Raw genomic sequence first — 16,000 nt, 5'->3', positions numbered from 1 at the left:
CATTATTCGTCCGAAATTAATATTCTGCGTTCAGCAGTATAGGCTAAATACCAAATATTTGTCTGCTGCATCTCTAATTAGAAGCAGCATTTGCTGTTATTTGCCGAGCATAATCTTGTATCTATTTACAATTTAAAAACTCCTTGAAAAAGTTTTTTGCAATAACCGGACCCTATTTGCACAAATTCATAAAAGTGAACCCTAGCTGAAAGAATGTGAGTAATTTTTTCACAATTTCACGAAGAACGGACCTTTCACAAAATGTCTGTACAGACCCCTGGATTTCTTGCAAGCAGAATAAGATTGCGCCATTACTTTACTCTTGTTAGACAAGATGATAAATATTCGATTATCTCAAATCATTCGATCAACAGTAAAAAGGGAATTAAAGAAAGTTACGGGGTTTACTTTTCCTAATTCTTCACAGATCCTATGTTGATATGCGTCCTTAACTAAAACTTTTGCATGATTTGATCACAGCTGTTTGTTCGAGACAGTCACCTTATAAATCACGACATTTGCTTGACTTAAGTCTATGTTAATATACGTACTTGAGGAAAAGTTTTGCACCATTTGTTCACAACTGTTTGCTTTAAGCAATGTTCACCGTAAAGAACATGATATTTTCTTACACTAAGTCTTTGTTGGTATGCTTACTTCGTGAAAACTTTCGCACCATTTGTTCACAGCTGTTCACAGTGTTAATTATAAATAGAATGCCGTTTCACTGCTTTACCTGTTACTCTGAAGACTTTTGGTAGCTACCCAGAATAACACAAAAGCTGAGGATTCCCATTTGGGTTTGGAAAACGTCGCTAATAAATAAAACAAGAATGATTTTATGAGTTTCAAAAAGTTAAGAAGTTGGAACTCAAGATTATCGGACCTCATCGATTAATTTCAGAAATCTGCATTGAAATTACAATTGACTGTGCTACTTTCATACAAATGAACCATAAAGTAATGGTTTACCATCCTGAATACAAATAAAGTTGAGTCATCACATTAACATACTTTTTTGTTTAAAGAAATTGTTTTAATTATTTAAAAAAAATAATAAAATATAGATAATTTGTTTGAAACTCTGGCAGGATATAGAATAAGTATGGTAATAGTATGCATCACCCATCTCGAAAGCATAGCCAAAGAAAAATGCTCCACAGTATACGCCGTTTGGTACGAATAAAAATTCAAACGTGACCAAGTCAGCTAATATTTTCATGTTTATTGCTAGCTAAATGAAACAGAAACAAAACTTACGCTCTTTCTAAACATATAGGCATCTCAAAGTCGTGTGATTTTCCTCCTCTCCACTCTTTTCCCTTTTCCGTTACCATGATTACGGAAAATCTTGATTTACTCCACGGCAGAATGTATCAATAAGAAAGGGTAAGATATTAGCGTGAGGAAAAAACAAGATCTTTGAACACCGGGGTAACAGAGAGAGGAAAAGTGTGGAGAGTGAGGAAATCTCGATTCCTTGAGATGCCTATACTATTTGCAAAGACTACAAACAAAGCCTAAACCTCCCTGATCATGATTTCTATAGCCAAGCTTCCTTTTTTATATAACGTTAGGACAATGACGTGCAAAGGCGTTTAGATGCCAATGGTCAACTCCTCGCTCACTCCTGAAAGCAGAAGGATATTCACCGTGAAAAAAAATTCCATTTAAAAAAAAAGAAGAAAAAAAAGATTAAAACGAAAAATTTAGCTCATATTGTACTTTTATTTCATGTAATGTAAATTATTATAAAATTTTAAAAAATTACTATTTCCAGCAAATTATATATTTATTTATTTTTTAAATTACAATCATATTTAAATTTAAATCTTCTAAAACTTCATTATTAAGTTAGTTCGAAAATCAGATCTCGTAAAATAGTTCGCTTAAACCAAATGTTTAACTGTTCAAAAAATTAAATTCATAGTAACAATAGTAATAGATATATAGTTTTGTAGTTCCTTACCATTCATTTTGTGAAATGACTGGAGTCTTATCTCTCTCCTTGAAAGCCCACTATATTTATAGTTGACTTCCTCTAAGATGAACTGTTGATGAATAACTACTACAAATGTATACGTACGTTACATTAGCAACACGTTCGTGTGTATAATCTTTTTGTTCCTCCTCACTTAATTTAATGGGGGTTATGATAAATGCACTTAAATTTAATTCACATTAAGATACACATGGTAATATTAGCCTCCCACAAATCTAACAAAAAAGAATTATTCACTTTTCTATTAAGCTACTGTACCCACTTGCTTTATAACGTTTAAATATAACGTTTAGAAACGTTATATTTAGAGAGTGGTTGCGACAAAGTTCTAGAGGAGTTAGAGCACATAATCAAGTTTAAAATTTCATAGAAACCTTTGCTCAGAAACGTCATCTTACACCGCTTGAGGAGCTTCCCTATTATGATATATTCAGAAGCACACGAAGAAAAAGTTCATTCTAGAAAAATGCCCCTAGCGGCATATGACGACACTTACAGGCATGGCTTTCTACGCAATTTTAATCCTGATGATGTGCCCTAACACCCCTAGAAGTTTGTCGCAACATTTATGTGACCCTCTTTTATGTATAACTTGTACGTTTCGACAAAAATGGGACAAAATTATGATATTTTTAAAAACAAATCTGTAGCTTTAGAAGAAAAACTAAATTCAGTTTTTAAATCCTCTCTCCCGAATCAGGCAATATTAAGTAACAGAAAAAATTTCCTTGTATAAGCTATCATTTAATATTTGACAGAAAAAAGTAATTCGAGATACTATTGACACTACTATATTGTACTAACCTGCTTATTCTTTTCTTTAATTGAATTTTTTTTTTTTTTTAATTTTCTTCTTCAGAACCTCTGGAAGATGTATGCATTTACCTTCATCACTTTGAAATAGCTGAAGGCGTGGAAAAATATATTGAATCGGAAGAGTCTGATCCAGTGCTTTATAAAGTAAGACGATGAAACCTTTATTTTTAAAGAGGTTACATTATAATCGAAATATTTGTAAAGCTTTTTTTGAAGAGCTTGGAAATAAGTTATACTTGACGCCCTAGTATAGACAATACCATTTACAAAAAAAAACATTGCTTCCACCATTGATTTACCTAAAACATTTAATTTTAATTAAATTAAGGTTTTCAAAGTTCTCTTTAAGACAGAAAAGGGAACTTTACTTTAATGTATGAAAAATTATATTTCCAGAATGGTCTTATTTATTAATATTTTTGTTCACTAACTACGCAACACTGCGCTTTACTACGAACTAATTACAGCAACTAATTAATTTTTTTTAATTGAAGTATGTGCTTATGAACCTAGGTACCGACATTTGATTTTTAAAGTTTATAAGTTTTTAAAAAAAAATTTAAAAAACTCGCAATTTTAAAATTTAAAATTTGATTAACTAGTCTCAATAGAACATATCTCAGCGAATAAATTGAAATAAAAATAATTCATAAATATTTTTTAGTTATGGTGTAAGAAAATGATGGTTAACCTGAAGATAATAAAATACTTTTCTGTCGGAAGGGACTCCTTACATACACATGAAACACTGGCTCATATTCTAGTCAAAAAAAACTTGATAAACTTAAGTTTTAAAGCTATTCCATTCATGAAGTGCATTAATTATGCATCTAAAATTTAACATTTTTTCAATTATTTTTAAATTTACGAGCGTAACTGTACAAAAATTTGGATTGACAAACATCGCTCCCGTTGTTCGCAAAACACTGCGGCTCATGTGTTAATATATGTTAGTCAATTAAACAATAAAAATAAAATTGCCTGGAAAGTAATTTCGTTCTTTTTATTAAAAAAAATAATGGAAAAGAAAAAAAGAACAAGATTATGGTGCATAAATATTCAATATATTTGGTCGAATCCATTTTATGCATCAATAATTTTATGCCTCCTTTAGACATCTTTCTAGACGTTGTATGGTGATTAGTTACATGCTCCTGACATGCAGTTACATGCTCCTGAAATTCCCCACTCATAAAAAGATCTTTCCTGAATGCACACACTCACAGAAAAAAAACAAAAAAAAACAGATTCATTATACTTATGGTTTCCTTATTTAAAATATAAGTTTTTCGATGGAGCCGAAGAAGATACTGGATCAAGTAACAGTCATAAAATCTAAGATTTAGCAATATATGGGGGTATCTTATTAATTTGTAAATGCCTTCAGCGAGTTATCAAAGTCTTATAACTTGTTGTGCCTTATCTTAAGTGGGACATAATACGTTTTTCTATTTATCATTAACAAAGACGTTTCTCAGGCTTCCAGACATCTCTATCATTAGAATAACAATCTTTCATTGTTTTGCAGTCTGGTGAGGAATGGCAAGACGGTTTGTGTGAGAAGTGCAAGTGCGAAGGGACCAAGGGACAACACTTTTCCAATTGCATCAAGGAGACCTGTCCAGATCCATCCTCCTTACCCGATTCTGAAGTATGTATATTTTGGTTTAAATTAATATTTGGGGAAATGGAATTCTAAATATCCTCAAAGCCCTAAAGTAATTATTCTATATTAAAAAAAACTTCTTGTAAAAATGCAAAATTTAAAGCCTGGAATAAATTCGCCTTATAGACACATAGAGTGGTTCAATACAACCTTAAAAGGATGGTAAGGCACATCATAAACAACTCGTACGCAGTTAGGGCTCATACGTCAAGCGCATGTCATCGTACACGGCTAAAAGAGTACTATGACACACAGCCAGTTCATAATCGAGAGGCATCACTCTCCCAGTATGAACTGACGGTGTGTCCTCATACCTTAATGTTAAAACATTAAATCGCCACACCATTAAATAACGATACAGGCCCTCAGCAAAGGAACCTCAAGCCTAATCCTGAATATCATAGAACAACTTGGACAACTTCAGCGTCTCCGGAAAAATTGCTTCTTGCAGTGGATTCCCGCCCATGTGAACATAGAGTTCAATGAAATAGCTGATTCCTTGGCTAAAAATGCCAGAGATCTAAATCAAAATTCAATCCCAACCACGTTGGCAGATGCAAATGCTTTTGCAAAGTCAAGACTATTCACCCCTTTAAAAATCAAAGCCCACGATCAAATAACTAATCTTGACATCGATAGGAAGACAGCCACTACTCTCATCAGACTAAGAACAAAACATCATAAAAACATGAAAATTTCTACAGATGGGACTAGAAAATATCAAAACTGTGGCAACTGTCTTAATGTGGAACTGACACCATATCATGTTTTCAACTGCCCTGCAGTCGGTGCAGGCCTTCACCTCTTAAACTACCCCACAGAAGAGGATTTGTATTCATTTAATGCCATAGAAATAACAAAAGTTATTCAAGCACACCATGAAATATGATTCAATAGAGGATACGACACCAACCAACCAACCATTAAATAACGATAAAAACAGTAATTACTTGGCCTATTGGACTGCAATGTTTGATCATAATTGCTAGAAATTGTAACATTTACATATCATTAAGATATATATAAAAATACCATTTCAAATGTGCATGAATAGCAGTTCATATTGGGGAGGAAAGATTAAAGTGTGCGATGACATTTCCAGATATGGATCGTTATGCACATCTTAATAATAAGCCTCTTTTCCCCTCCAAGTTTTTAATCGCTGTACTAAATCATTCTGTATAATATTATTTTAACATGATATAAGCTTTTGTATACTATTATTTTAACATAAACTCAACGTTATATTAACACAAGCACTTTATCTGTGACGTATGTTCTGAAAAAAATCGATGTTTTTTATTATTTTTAGAACTATGTTATCGAAGGGAAAATAATTCCGGGAAAATGTTGTAAAGAATTCATTCGAGTCATGTGTATAGACAAAGATGGCAATGCATTCAGGGTAAGTAAATTTTACTCTTTCTAATTACTGTTGTTATCAATTTTTCCTGTTAGTTTTCTTGCTGTTTGTTATATGATTGCCGGAATTACACTCGACTGTTTTAGAATTTTCTATGAATTTTGATTCTGACTGTGGAATTATGGGAGACTTTTGCAAACGACTGCGACTGCTCCAGAATTTTTTTTTTCTTACCCATTGGCAAAACGGGTATTGTTTTGGATTTGATGGCTTGCGCACCTAATTTGGACATCATCACACTTTTCAACCGTGTTCAAGAGTAATAGTAAACAGTGCGCATGCGTTGTTATTGCCTATGTTCCTATGGCGACAGCTGCTGTTAGATGATTTTTTAGAATTCTTTTTTCTCGCATTTAGTTTTGTTATGCATTAAGCTGATGAGTTTATTTTTGAGATATGGGACCATAATACTTCTTCAGTTGTGAATAAAAGAAATACTTCTTGAAGTTGTGAATAAAAGTGAATTTAATCATTTCAACGATATTTTTGTTATTGTTTTAATTAAGAATCAGAAATTCTAACCTACAGTTCAAACTGGATCGTTTTCAATACTAATTCAGGTGAATATCACAAATAAAGAGGAATATATAATGAATAAATGGGTTAAAAAATTAGATAGCAACCATTTTGCTAATGGGTAAAATGCGATCACAATTTTTTTTCGTTTTTTTTATTACGTTATTTTTTAAATCGACCATTCATTTTTTGTACTTTTAGAAATCAGAGGGCAAACCCTTATTTTTTAAATGTGAATAATATAAGCTTGTTCTTCTAGGCAGGGGAGGTATGGAATGATGAGGAGGACCCCTGCATCACCTATACTTGCGAACACACAGATTTGGGTGACGTGCAAATAACAAAAAACAAGATGGCTTGCGCAGAATGTCCAAAGGTAAAGCTCCAGTTTAGTCTTGAATAATTATGTGAATATTTCACGTATGAACTAATTGATAGTGATTATTATACCAAGGAAGATCAAATGCGATCATCATTACCGCAATAACATCTTCATTTTAATTTTAATCGCCTCTATAACATGCTTATTATTGATTCAGTCGCTGCATAATATTAATTTAATCGGCAGTCATAACATGCCGATTATCATTTTTTAACGACACTTAGGTTTAATAAACTGAGTTATAACTTGTTCACTAAGATTATAATCACAACTATGACATGCTCATAATACTTTCAAAAATAGCTATACAGTAACAATTATAATTTTAATCACACTTCCAAAATCATCATAAAAGTTTAAAATCACAAATATAAAATGTTCATTATAATTTTAGTCTCAGCTATGCCAATTTACCAGTAATTTTAATCTTACTTCCACCATCATCATCATGACTTTAATCATAGCTATATTATGCTCGTTACAATTTTAAACGCTTTTCTACTATCTTCTATTATTTTTATCACACGTCTGACGTAATTTAATACCTATAACATGATCACTATAATTTGAATCAGAATTATGACTTAATCGTTATAATTTTAATTTAATCATAGCTATAACATGACCATTATAATTATATTGACACTTCAATCCTCATCATTATCGTTGTTAAATGACACATTTTTATTTGTCGATTCTCATAATACTTCGAACGCAATCGTAGTCTTTTTTTCCACAGTTCTGATAAGCTCATATTCATCCAATTCCAGAATTCTGAATTGATTCCACCATCAAAGTTTCTTGGTCAGTGCTGTGGAATATGTCACGTGACCAAATGCGAGGACGATGATCAATTGCATGACATAGGCGATACTTGGACCAGCGAGGAACATAAATGCAGAGTGGCTGAATGCGTAAAAGAATTCGGATCTGTGAAGACTGTCTACACGAAGAAATCGTGTCCCATCATTCCAAGGGACTGTCCAAAAGTATGTATAGAATTATTTATTTTTCTGCAAATATCACTATTAGTCACACCCGCTAGCAAAATATAAATCAGCTATAGTACAACAACAATAAGAGCTGAGTGGATGGAGCAAGCAAGTGACATTTTCGGTAGTATGCATGAGAAATAAAGTTAAACCATTGTAATTTCTCCATATTAACAATAGTTGTATACTTTATAACCAGAGTCATAGATGTCAGCAGAGGATATAGAGCGTTCGCAGTCCATTGAGGTGAACGGGGTTCGAATCCCAGCAATGGCTGGTCGATACGAATCCGCATTTGGCTTGCACAAACCACAGTCCTGACGTCAAATATCCTCACTGGTGGACGGTTAAAGTCCCTTGATCGCCTGGCTTACTGTGGGAGGTTCTCGCGGTATTCCACTCCAAGTAGCGCAACTGAGGGTTAGTTCCATCGGAAAGTCCTTCACGAAGACAAATTTCTCTCAATACTTGATCTATGAGTTTCCTTGTCTTCTGGACTGGGTACAAAATTACGAAGCTACGGAGTTGAATCCAAACATTGGGTCGACTGTTCAGCCACGGTTATAAAGTTCAATGATTGATGGCAACAAACCGTTTGTTTGTGCCAGCCTAAGGTGCAATGACTGGGTTGGTGAACCACCTACCCAAAAAAAATCGTAATCAAAAACCGAAGAAATCGTATCGAGATTAAGTATCGAGGACCTAAGAAATCGTATCGAGTCTATATTTCGCAACTTTTTCGAGCTGAAATAAATTGACGTTGTATAAAATTTATTTTATACCGAGAAAGGATAATCATATCTATAATTCGATAATGATGTAGTATAGATATATTCGAGATGAACACTATACATCATAATGAGTTCTTTTGTATTTTAGTTTTGGTAATCTTGGTTTAGCTGTACTCTCAATGTAACTGTACCATCTAACCACAAATTACATTCTCGCTCTCACTGATATAAAATTGTAAATAGCACCTTTAAGCAAAACAGAAGAAGAAACTAGATAGTTCTACTGCTCATATTAAATTTAAAAGCATTTCTCGTTTATAAAATTTGGAATTCCTTTAAAAGTTTTGTATGATTTGTCCTCTTGTACAATATATATCACATTCTAATTTAACTGATTGCTTTGATCATTATTCCTGTTATTATGTTAAAATACTTATTAATATTAAACTTTTTAGAACAAAATTGTACTGGATGAAAGTGGATGCTGTGAAGTTTGTAACCTTACAAGTGGTAAGAAATTTGAAACTGTATATTTAGCTTTCATCACATTATTTCAGTGTTACGTTATTTTGGAATTTTTAAACAGCTTTTCTGTTTAGTCTGACATAATATGGGCATTTTCATACTCTTATCAAATCTACTTAAATTTTTCAGTTTAGGATAACAAACAGAATGTCAGCAGAATCAATAACCACATATGGTAAAATTTCTCTCTAAGTCCTCTTTGACCCTAATTGTTCAAATTAGACAAAATTTAAAGTAGTCAATAAAAATTAGAATGCCGTGGTGGTTCTGGGTATAGAACGTTTGCCTTCCAATGAGGTGAACCGCGTTCGAATCGAAGCTACGGCTGGTCGATACAAATTCCGTATCCCGCTCGCACCCACCACAGTGCTGTTGTAAAACCTCCGCAGTGGTAAACAGATCACGGGTTAGAGTCCCCTCACTGTCAAACTAACAGTTGAAGGTTTTCCTCTCCATGGAACGTAAATGCGGGTTAATTCAATCTAAAAGTCCTCGGCAAAGGCTTCTCCCAATACTTGATCCAGGAGTTCCCTTGCCTTATGGATTGGGCTCAAAATTACAAGGCTACGGGGTCAAACATTCGTAGTCGTGAACCCAAAATCAGGTCGGCTTAAATCGGTTATAAAACTAAATATAAAATTATAAGTCAAAATTGGGTGAGCAGTATCACCGTTTCGTTTTACTTTATTTTCAGTCAAGAGACGCACAGTTATGCTAAAATTTCATAATTTATTAATTAAAAATAGACCACTTTACTGTGCATTATTTAATAATGCACTGTTAGGTATAATAAAATAATGTCTTACTGTGCAAAATCAACCATTTTAAATACTACACATTATAAAAGAACTAAGAAAATGAAATTTTGTCATCCCGAAAATTCCAAATGGATACCTCATAAATACAGGGAGAACGATATTCGCATTCCAAGACCGCCACATGCAATAACTATAATTCTAATACCATGCAATGACTATATACGCCTGTATATTTATTTATCTAAACATACTGCCCAAGGAGGCATTCACTCATTCATCTGAAGTGAATGAGTGAATGCCTCATAAAAAGAGGGTAGCTAATCTGAGTAGGATACAAAGAGCAATGATTTTTTAAAAAAAAAAGATATTTACATTTATAAGAGTTATGCACAATTATGTACAGCTTTTAAATTAATGAGAAAAGACCTCATCGAAGAGGAAGAATGCCATTACCTGGCTGTATTTGTCCATTTCTTCCATTATCTCAAAATTATAGACCTATTTTGTAGTTCGCAATTGGTGCATCTAATTCCTCCGGTGAATAACTTAACATTCAAACTAACGGTTGGCTGATGGCTGGTACCTTGAGATTTCTTCATAGTATAGTATTTCGTACAAATCTAGGCGCTCTAACAATTTAAGAACTTTGTTCTGTATTGTCTTGATATTATTCTAGCGAGTATGACTTTTTCGTAAAGTGTCCTGTATTTTTGTTATATAAAAAACTGGCGTTTTAATTACATAATTTTTTTTTAAATTTTTCGGTGAAATTAAGACATTAGTGTTCATTACCATATTGTGTTCATTCCAAAACTACTAATAATATTAGTAACCATTTTTTATGTGTATTTTTTGATGTTTTGTAATATTTTTAAGACTTAAGTCTTTGTCGCATTTGAAATTATTAAATAAGCTTAAACACTAATTTTAAAATTTTTTTTTAATCGAAAAAAAATATTTCTTGCATCACTGCCAAATGCTGCGTTAAACGCAATGTCGGTTAAGAATATAAACTTTCAGATCTAATTAATTAGCTTGAGTGGTTCATTCAAAACATGAATTAGTGCATTTTATATCGGATCCTTAGGAAAAAAGTTAATAAACGTTCTAAAAATTTTTTTAAGTTGTGCACTGGAATCGCCATATTTCATTGATTCATGCCTAATTTATGTATATCTCAATTGTTACATGTGTTCTGCCTTCTTAGAAATCGGTTGTAACTCTGGACCAATACCAGAAGAAGAAACGATTGGATTCTTCACATTTTCTGACAGAAGTCGTGGTGGTATTTGCGTAAACGACAAGCCTGTTCCAAATTTGCTAAAATGTTCTGGAGCCTGCCATTCGCAGTCATACTACTCTCTTGGTAATTGCAATTTTCAGTTGCTCTTCGTGATAAAGTCGTCAACATCCCTAGCAGCAAAATAACTTGGGCCCTCATTGGGCCAACATTCATGAATCTTGGTTCAGTAAGGGCTCAAAGGGCCTTTATTTTTCCAATATTGGCCCTATATAGAATGTACCGATTCACTCGATATTTTACAGCCACAAACTCCAATTCTATATATATCAGTCCTATATATAGAATTGTCCTATATATAGAATATAGTCCTATATATAGAATATCAGTCCTATACATATCAGTCCTATATATAGAATTGTCAGATTCACCCGATATATTATATTCATTATTTAGTCAATATGGGTTCTATATTGTTCAGTGTAGGCCCTATATAGGTCATTCTAGGACCAATATTAAAAAATCTAGATATCCCAATATCCTATAAGTTCCTATCGGACCCATATCAGGCCAATTTTGAACCCTACTGGGGCCAAGATAAAATTGTTGCTAGGTATATATAGGAACGCTACTTTTGAATAGTAAAGAGTAAAAGTAGAAGTGCTTAAATTAAAAGTTTTTTTTTCCTAATGGCAGGCACTGAATTTGAATCTTTGCCTATACTATGCCAGAATTGTTGCTCATTTCGCGTTACCCAGTGGGCACCTGTGAACCAAAGTCACGGAGGCGAGCAACATTGCCCACGCCACACTGCCACAAACCCGTTTATAGGGTGGGCCACATTCACACATCATACACACACACAACAGAGGACAGCACAAAGAGAGAGAGAAACATCCATGCCCAGAGCGGGATTCGAACCCGCAGCCTATGGCTTCGCAGTCAGGCACGCTAACCGCTTGGACACCAGGCCGGCCTAAATTAAAAGTAAAAAGAGAGAAATAAAGAATTACAGATTTTGAAAATTAATTAGTGAAAATTATAAAAAATAGCTTTTAAGTACACACGGATAATATTAAAAACTCAAAGTAACAGATTTTGAATTAAAAATTTTGGAAAGAATTTAAAATTACCACAGATTAAAGATATGAAATAATCGATGATTAACGTTCTTATTTATTTTGCAGTACAATTTTATTTCAAAAGAAATGTTTTTTTGGATTAAGTTTTGCAACGCCATGATCATGTTTTACAACGCCAAATAAACGTTTTATGGGGGTGTTTATTTAAGGTTGTGGGCTAAGGCATAGTTCAAAAATCGTTGAAACTCTGATATCCAGATATATTCTAACCAGGAATAAATTTTTAAGTATCCTACTCTTAGTAAATGGTAAAAATATACACGACTGCCTGCGTTGTGTTAAAGTGAGAGTGGGGAAAAAGCTTACATTCGACTCTTCAGACAATTTTCTACGTGCCTTTTTTCGTTGAAATAAATAGGGCCAACAACGAACCAAGAAAACTATAATTTATCTGAAGCTACAAGGGTTTTTGAGAAAAATAAAATACTACTTTAGCCTGCACTCATTTGCAATATAGATATTAATTCTGTCTACTTAAATTTCCTCTCAATCAATTTTGAGTAAAAACCACAATTGAGAGTAACTGACTTGTCAAAATAGCTACGAGATAGCAACGTAAAAAGTTTAAGAAATTAAAAATAAACTTTTAAATTAAATAAGCTAAAAATTGTAATTTAGTAATTGCAACTTTTAAAACTATTAAATACTACCGTTATTCTAAAGTAATACAATCTGCTTCAAAAACAATACCTCGTTCGTTTAGTTTTTTTCTGTTCCCACACCCTCGTATCAAAACTCGACAAGCGAGGTCGTGTAACTCTTTGCCACTTACTGAGAGGATGGTACTCAACAGTTTAATTCTGGATAAAAATGCTTTTGGATGTCAGGTAAAAATCTACTTTTGCTACACATTTTAAATCTTCTTGGTGATTTAGCACTGTGATTACATACTCGAACTAGGAAAACTAAGAACACTTAATAAGGATTGAGAATGCATATCAACTCATAAACGGACATGCCATCAGTACGGAATGCATGCAAGCAGGTTTCATCCAAACTAGAGAGATTTAAATTAGCTTATAATAGTAGCTTTTTGTACCATCCATCAGGGAAATTTGCGAACTCAGTATTTTTCATACTGTAAACACGTTATAGTTGGTTAAAGGAGCTGTTTGTTTAATGCGTTCAGATAGCAAAATTCCGAAACAGAAAGTATTCAATACCTTATAATACTAAGATGAACTACTATTCTCCTCCTGTTATTGAATTTCTTTTCCTTTAACTTACACATGCGAGGCTCTTGCGATTTCCTGAATTATTGTTGTGTCCTCGAATTGCAAAAGGTGGAAGACCTCTAGATTAATATGCGTAGTTGTAGATTTTTAACTAGACCAATAATACTTAGTTTCTAAACTGCAGTCATAAATCTCTTTAGCACCACATTAATGCTTGTTAGATAGTGTATATGTTAAAGTGAATAGCCGAAATCAAGAGAATGTCGACTTTCACCGGTGAATGTCAACAATCACGTAATCGCTTTGATGGATATCCAAAATATTTGTTATATCTGATTTTAGATTAATTTATTCGCAGATATTATCATACTTATTCGATGTTTTAATGTCTGAGGAGGATAGATTAGGAGAAACATCAGTGTTCGAAGTACGGGTAAAATGCGTACTGGGCAGTAGCACTTGACCTTAAAAAAACATTAATGTAGGTCATACCGGGCAGTGGCACTTAACTGGACCAAGTATATATATTGCGGACATTTACCGAAACGACTATGTGACTGTCAACATTCTCCGGCGAAAGACAACAACCACCAATTTCGGTCATTCACAGTAACACATATGGTTAAATTAACTAGGTGTCATCACACCTAGTTAATTTAACCATAGCAAGAACATTTTAAATCAAATTTATTAAACACTGAATAAAATAACAAAGTATAAATTTTGTTAACACTTAAACTGTAAAAGTAAAATCTTTCGGGGGAAATAAGAAAAGTTGACAACTATGTTTTTTATAACTTCATCACTTAGAAGTTATTTTAGAGTCTCTTTTGATGTTTTTTATTATAATATGTAAGCATAATTGAAGACGTTAATTTAAGATTTGGTCATTCGGCAAAATGAAAATTTCCCCCTCTCAACTGCATAAGTTCGCGGGGCCCCTGCAACTATTTTGTATTAAGTCATGGTGAAATTTCGATCTATTGAAGACTTCCAAAATTCCTTTTCTAAAAAAACCAGATTAATACTTCAGTTTTTTCTTCACTGTTTGAATCAACACCTGTTGAATTTCATTTTGGTTGCAGTATGTAATCTATTGTTTATTTTCAGAGGATGGCGATTTCAAAGATTCTTGCAAATGCTGCAAAGTCAATGTCACTGTCAATAGACCAATTGAGCTCAGGTGTCCGGACGGAAGCCGAATCAAGAAGACGTTCCTCCAGCCGGAGACATGCCAATGCTCCAAATGCACTCCAAAAGATCCAAAAACAGGGGATGTGAAAACGATTGACTTTACGAAAGCAAACCGGTGGTCACAATCTTCGTTGGAAGATGAAGAACCGTTTGGCCAGCAGGTGGAACAAGAATACGATCGTTTAGGAATATTTGGTGGACAACAGCAGGAAGAAGACGACAATTTCAGTTTTGACCAAACACAGCAACAGCAACATAATTTCGAATTTTCACAGCAGCAGCAGGAAGATGTTGACTTTTCTCGATCAAATCCACTCTATCAAAATGAAGAACAAAGACGACATCAGGACTTGTTCGACATAAATCAAGTGCAGCAAGAAGACTACGATGACATTTAGCTAAAACTTTGAAGACATGTCTAAATTTTGCATTGTCTATAGAATCATCTAAAAATGAGTTAGATGGCATGCTTTTTATTAGAAGATTATTTGTGATACTTGTAAATTATTTTGTTACAAAAGTTCATCGACAAATAAAATAAGAAACACTAATTACGTATTATGTTTACCTTCTCTGGGATGCGTGACGTCACACATAGAAAACATTTCGATTTAATTTTATTGAAACAAGGTGTTTCGCCAATAAATAGCTCTCTGCGATGTACAGAGTTGCTGAAAAGAATACAAATGCCGTAAGACGGNTTCACTTATTTAAATTTTTAATAGACTTAATTATAGCCGAAATTTTAATCTTTTTAAAGAGATATCAGTTTTAGAAATTTTATCTTAAGATTTTATACTATAGCACATTTCTAATAGATTTAACGAATTACATGTCATTTATTTGAATTCAAATTTATTTTAAGGACTCAGTATTTACTAAAAAGATGTAATTTTTTTTAGAAAAAAAAGTTGTTATATGGATTTGAATGATTGTTTTGAATTCTTAGAATTTTGTGCATTTGCAATGTAGCCAAGTTATGTAGTAGCGAGCGAAGCGAGCTTGGTTTGCGGAGCAAACCATATAACATCGCGTAGCAATTTTCGGGGGTTGGCGAGCGTCAGCGAGCAGGGGGCGCAGCCCACTAGTATATATTAATATGTAATACTGTTGTGGTAGTTAGCACAAGCTCCTTCAAAATACAGCGTATGTTTCTGCCTGGAGTTGTAATTTAAATTCCATTTTACTACCACTGGGGAAAATCATCCTCGAAAGGATTAAAAGTTGGCAGGTATGGATAAATACATGTTTTTCAATAGAATACATGATTTGAACCTCTTACTCCGATACCACAATTTCCAATCATGGTTCAACGCTCTTTCGCTCTGGTGTTTTATAATTTGCAACGTCACCTGTTCGCAAATTTTGTAAATAAATTACAAAATTCCTATTGATATATTTTTACAATTTTCACAATAAACATACACTTTTAAATTCA

General features: G+C 33.3%; 1 protein-coding gene across 1 annotated transcript in view; it reads left to right on the top strand.

Annotated features, from left to right (window-relative positions):
* LOC107439698 (uncharacterized) overlaps positions 1-15,113 on the top strand; it is a 296,584-nt gene extending 281,471 nt beyond the window's left edge. Inside the window, exons 108-115 of the mRNA XM_071184208.1 lie at positions 2,862-2,962; positions 4,347-4,469; positions 5,797-5,889; positions 6,683-6,799; positions 7,576-7,794; positions 8,984-9,038; positions 11,019-11,177; positions 14,479-15,113. Of these exons, the coding sequence (XP_071040309.1) occupies positions 2,862-2,962; positions 4,347-4,469; positions 5,797-5,889; positions 6,683-6,799; positions 7,576-7,794; positions 8,984-9,038; positions 11,019-11,177; positions 14,479-14,960 (1,349 nt within the window). The 3' untranslated portion in view covers positions 14,961-15,113. The remainder of the gene's footprint in view (positions 1-2,861; positions 2,963-4,346; positions 4,470-5,796; positions 5,890-6,682; positions 6,800-7,575; positions 7,795-8,983; positions 9,039-11,018; positions 11,178-14,478) is intronic.
* The last annotated feature ends 887 nt before the right edge of the window (positions 15,114-16,000 follow it).

Source organism: Parasteatoda tepidariorum, chromosome 8 (genome assembly GCF_043381705.1).
Source record: "Parasteatoda tepidariorum isolate YZ-2023 chromosome 8, CAS_Ptep_4.0, whole genome shotgun sequence".
Classification (NCBI taxonomy): Eukaryota; Metazoa; Arthropoda; class Arachnida; order Araneae; family Theridiidae; genus Parasteatoda; species Parasteatoda tepidariorum.
The sequence above is the reverse complement of the archived record's forward strand: the minus strand, read 5'-3'. Positions and strand labels throughout refer to the sequence as shown.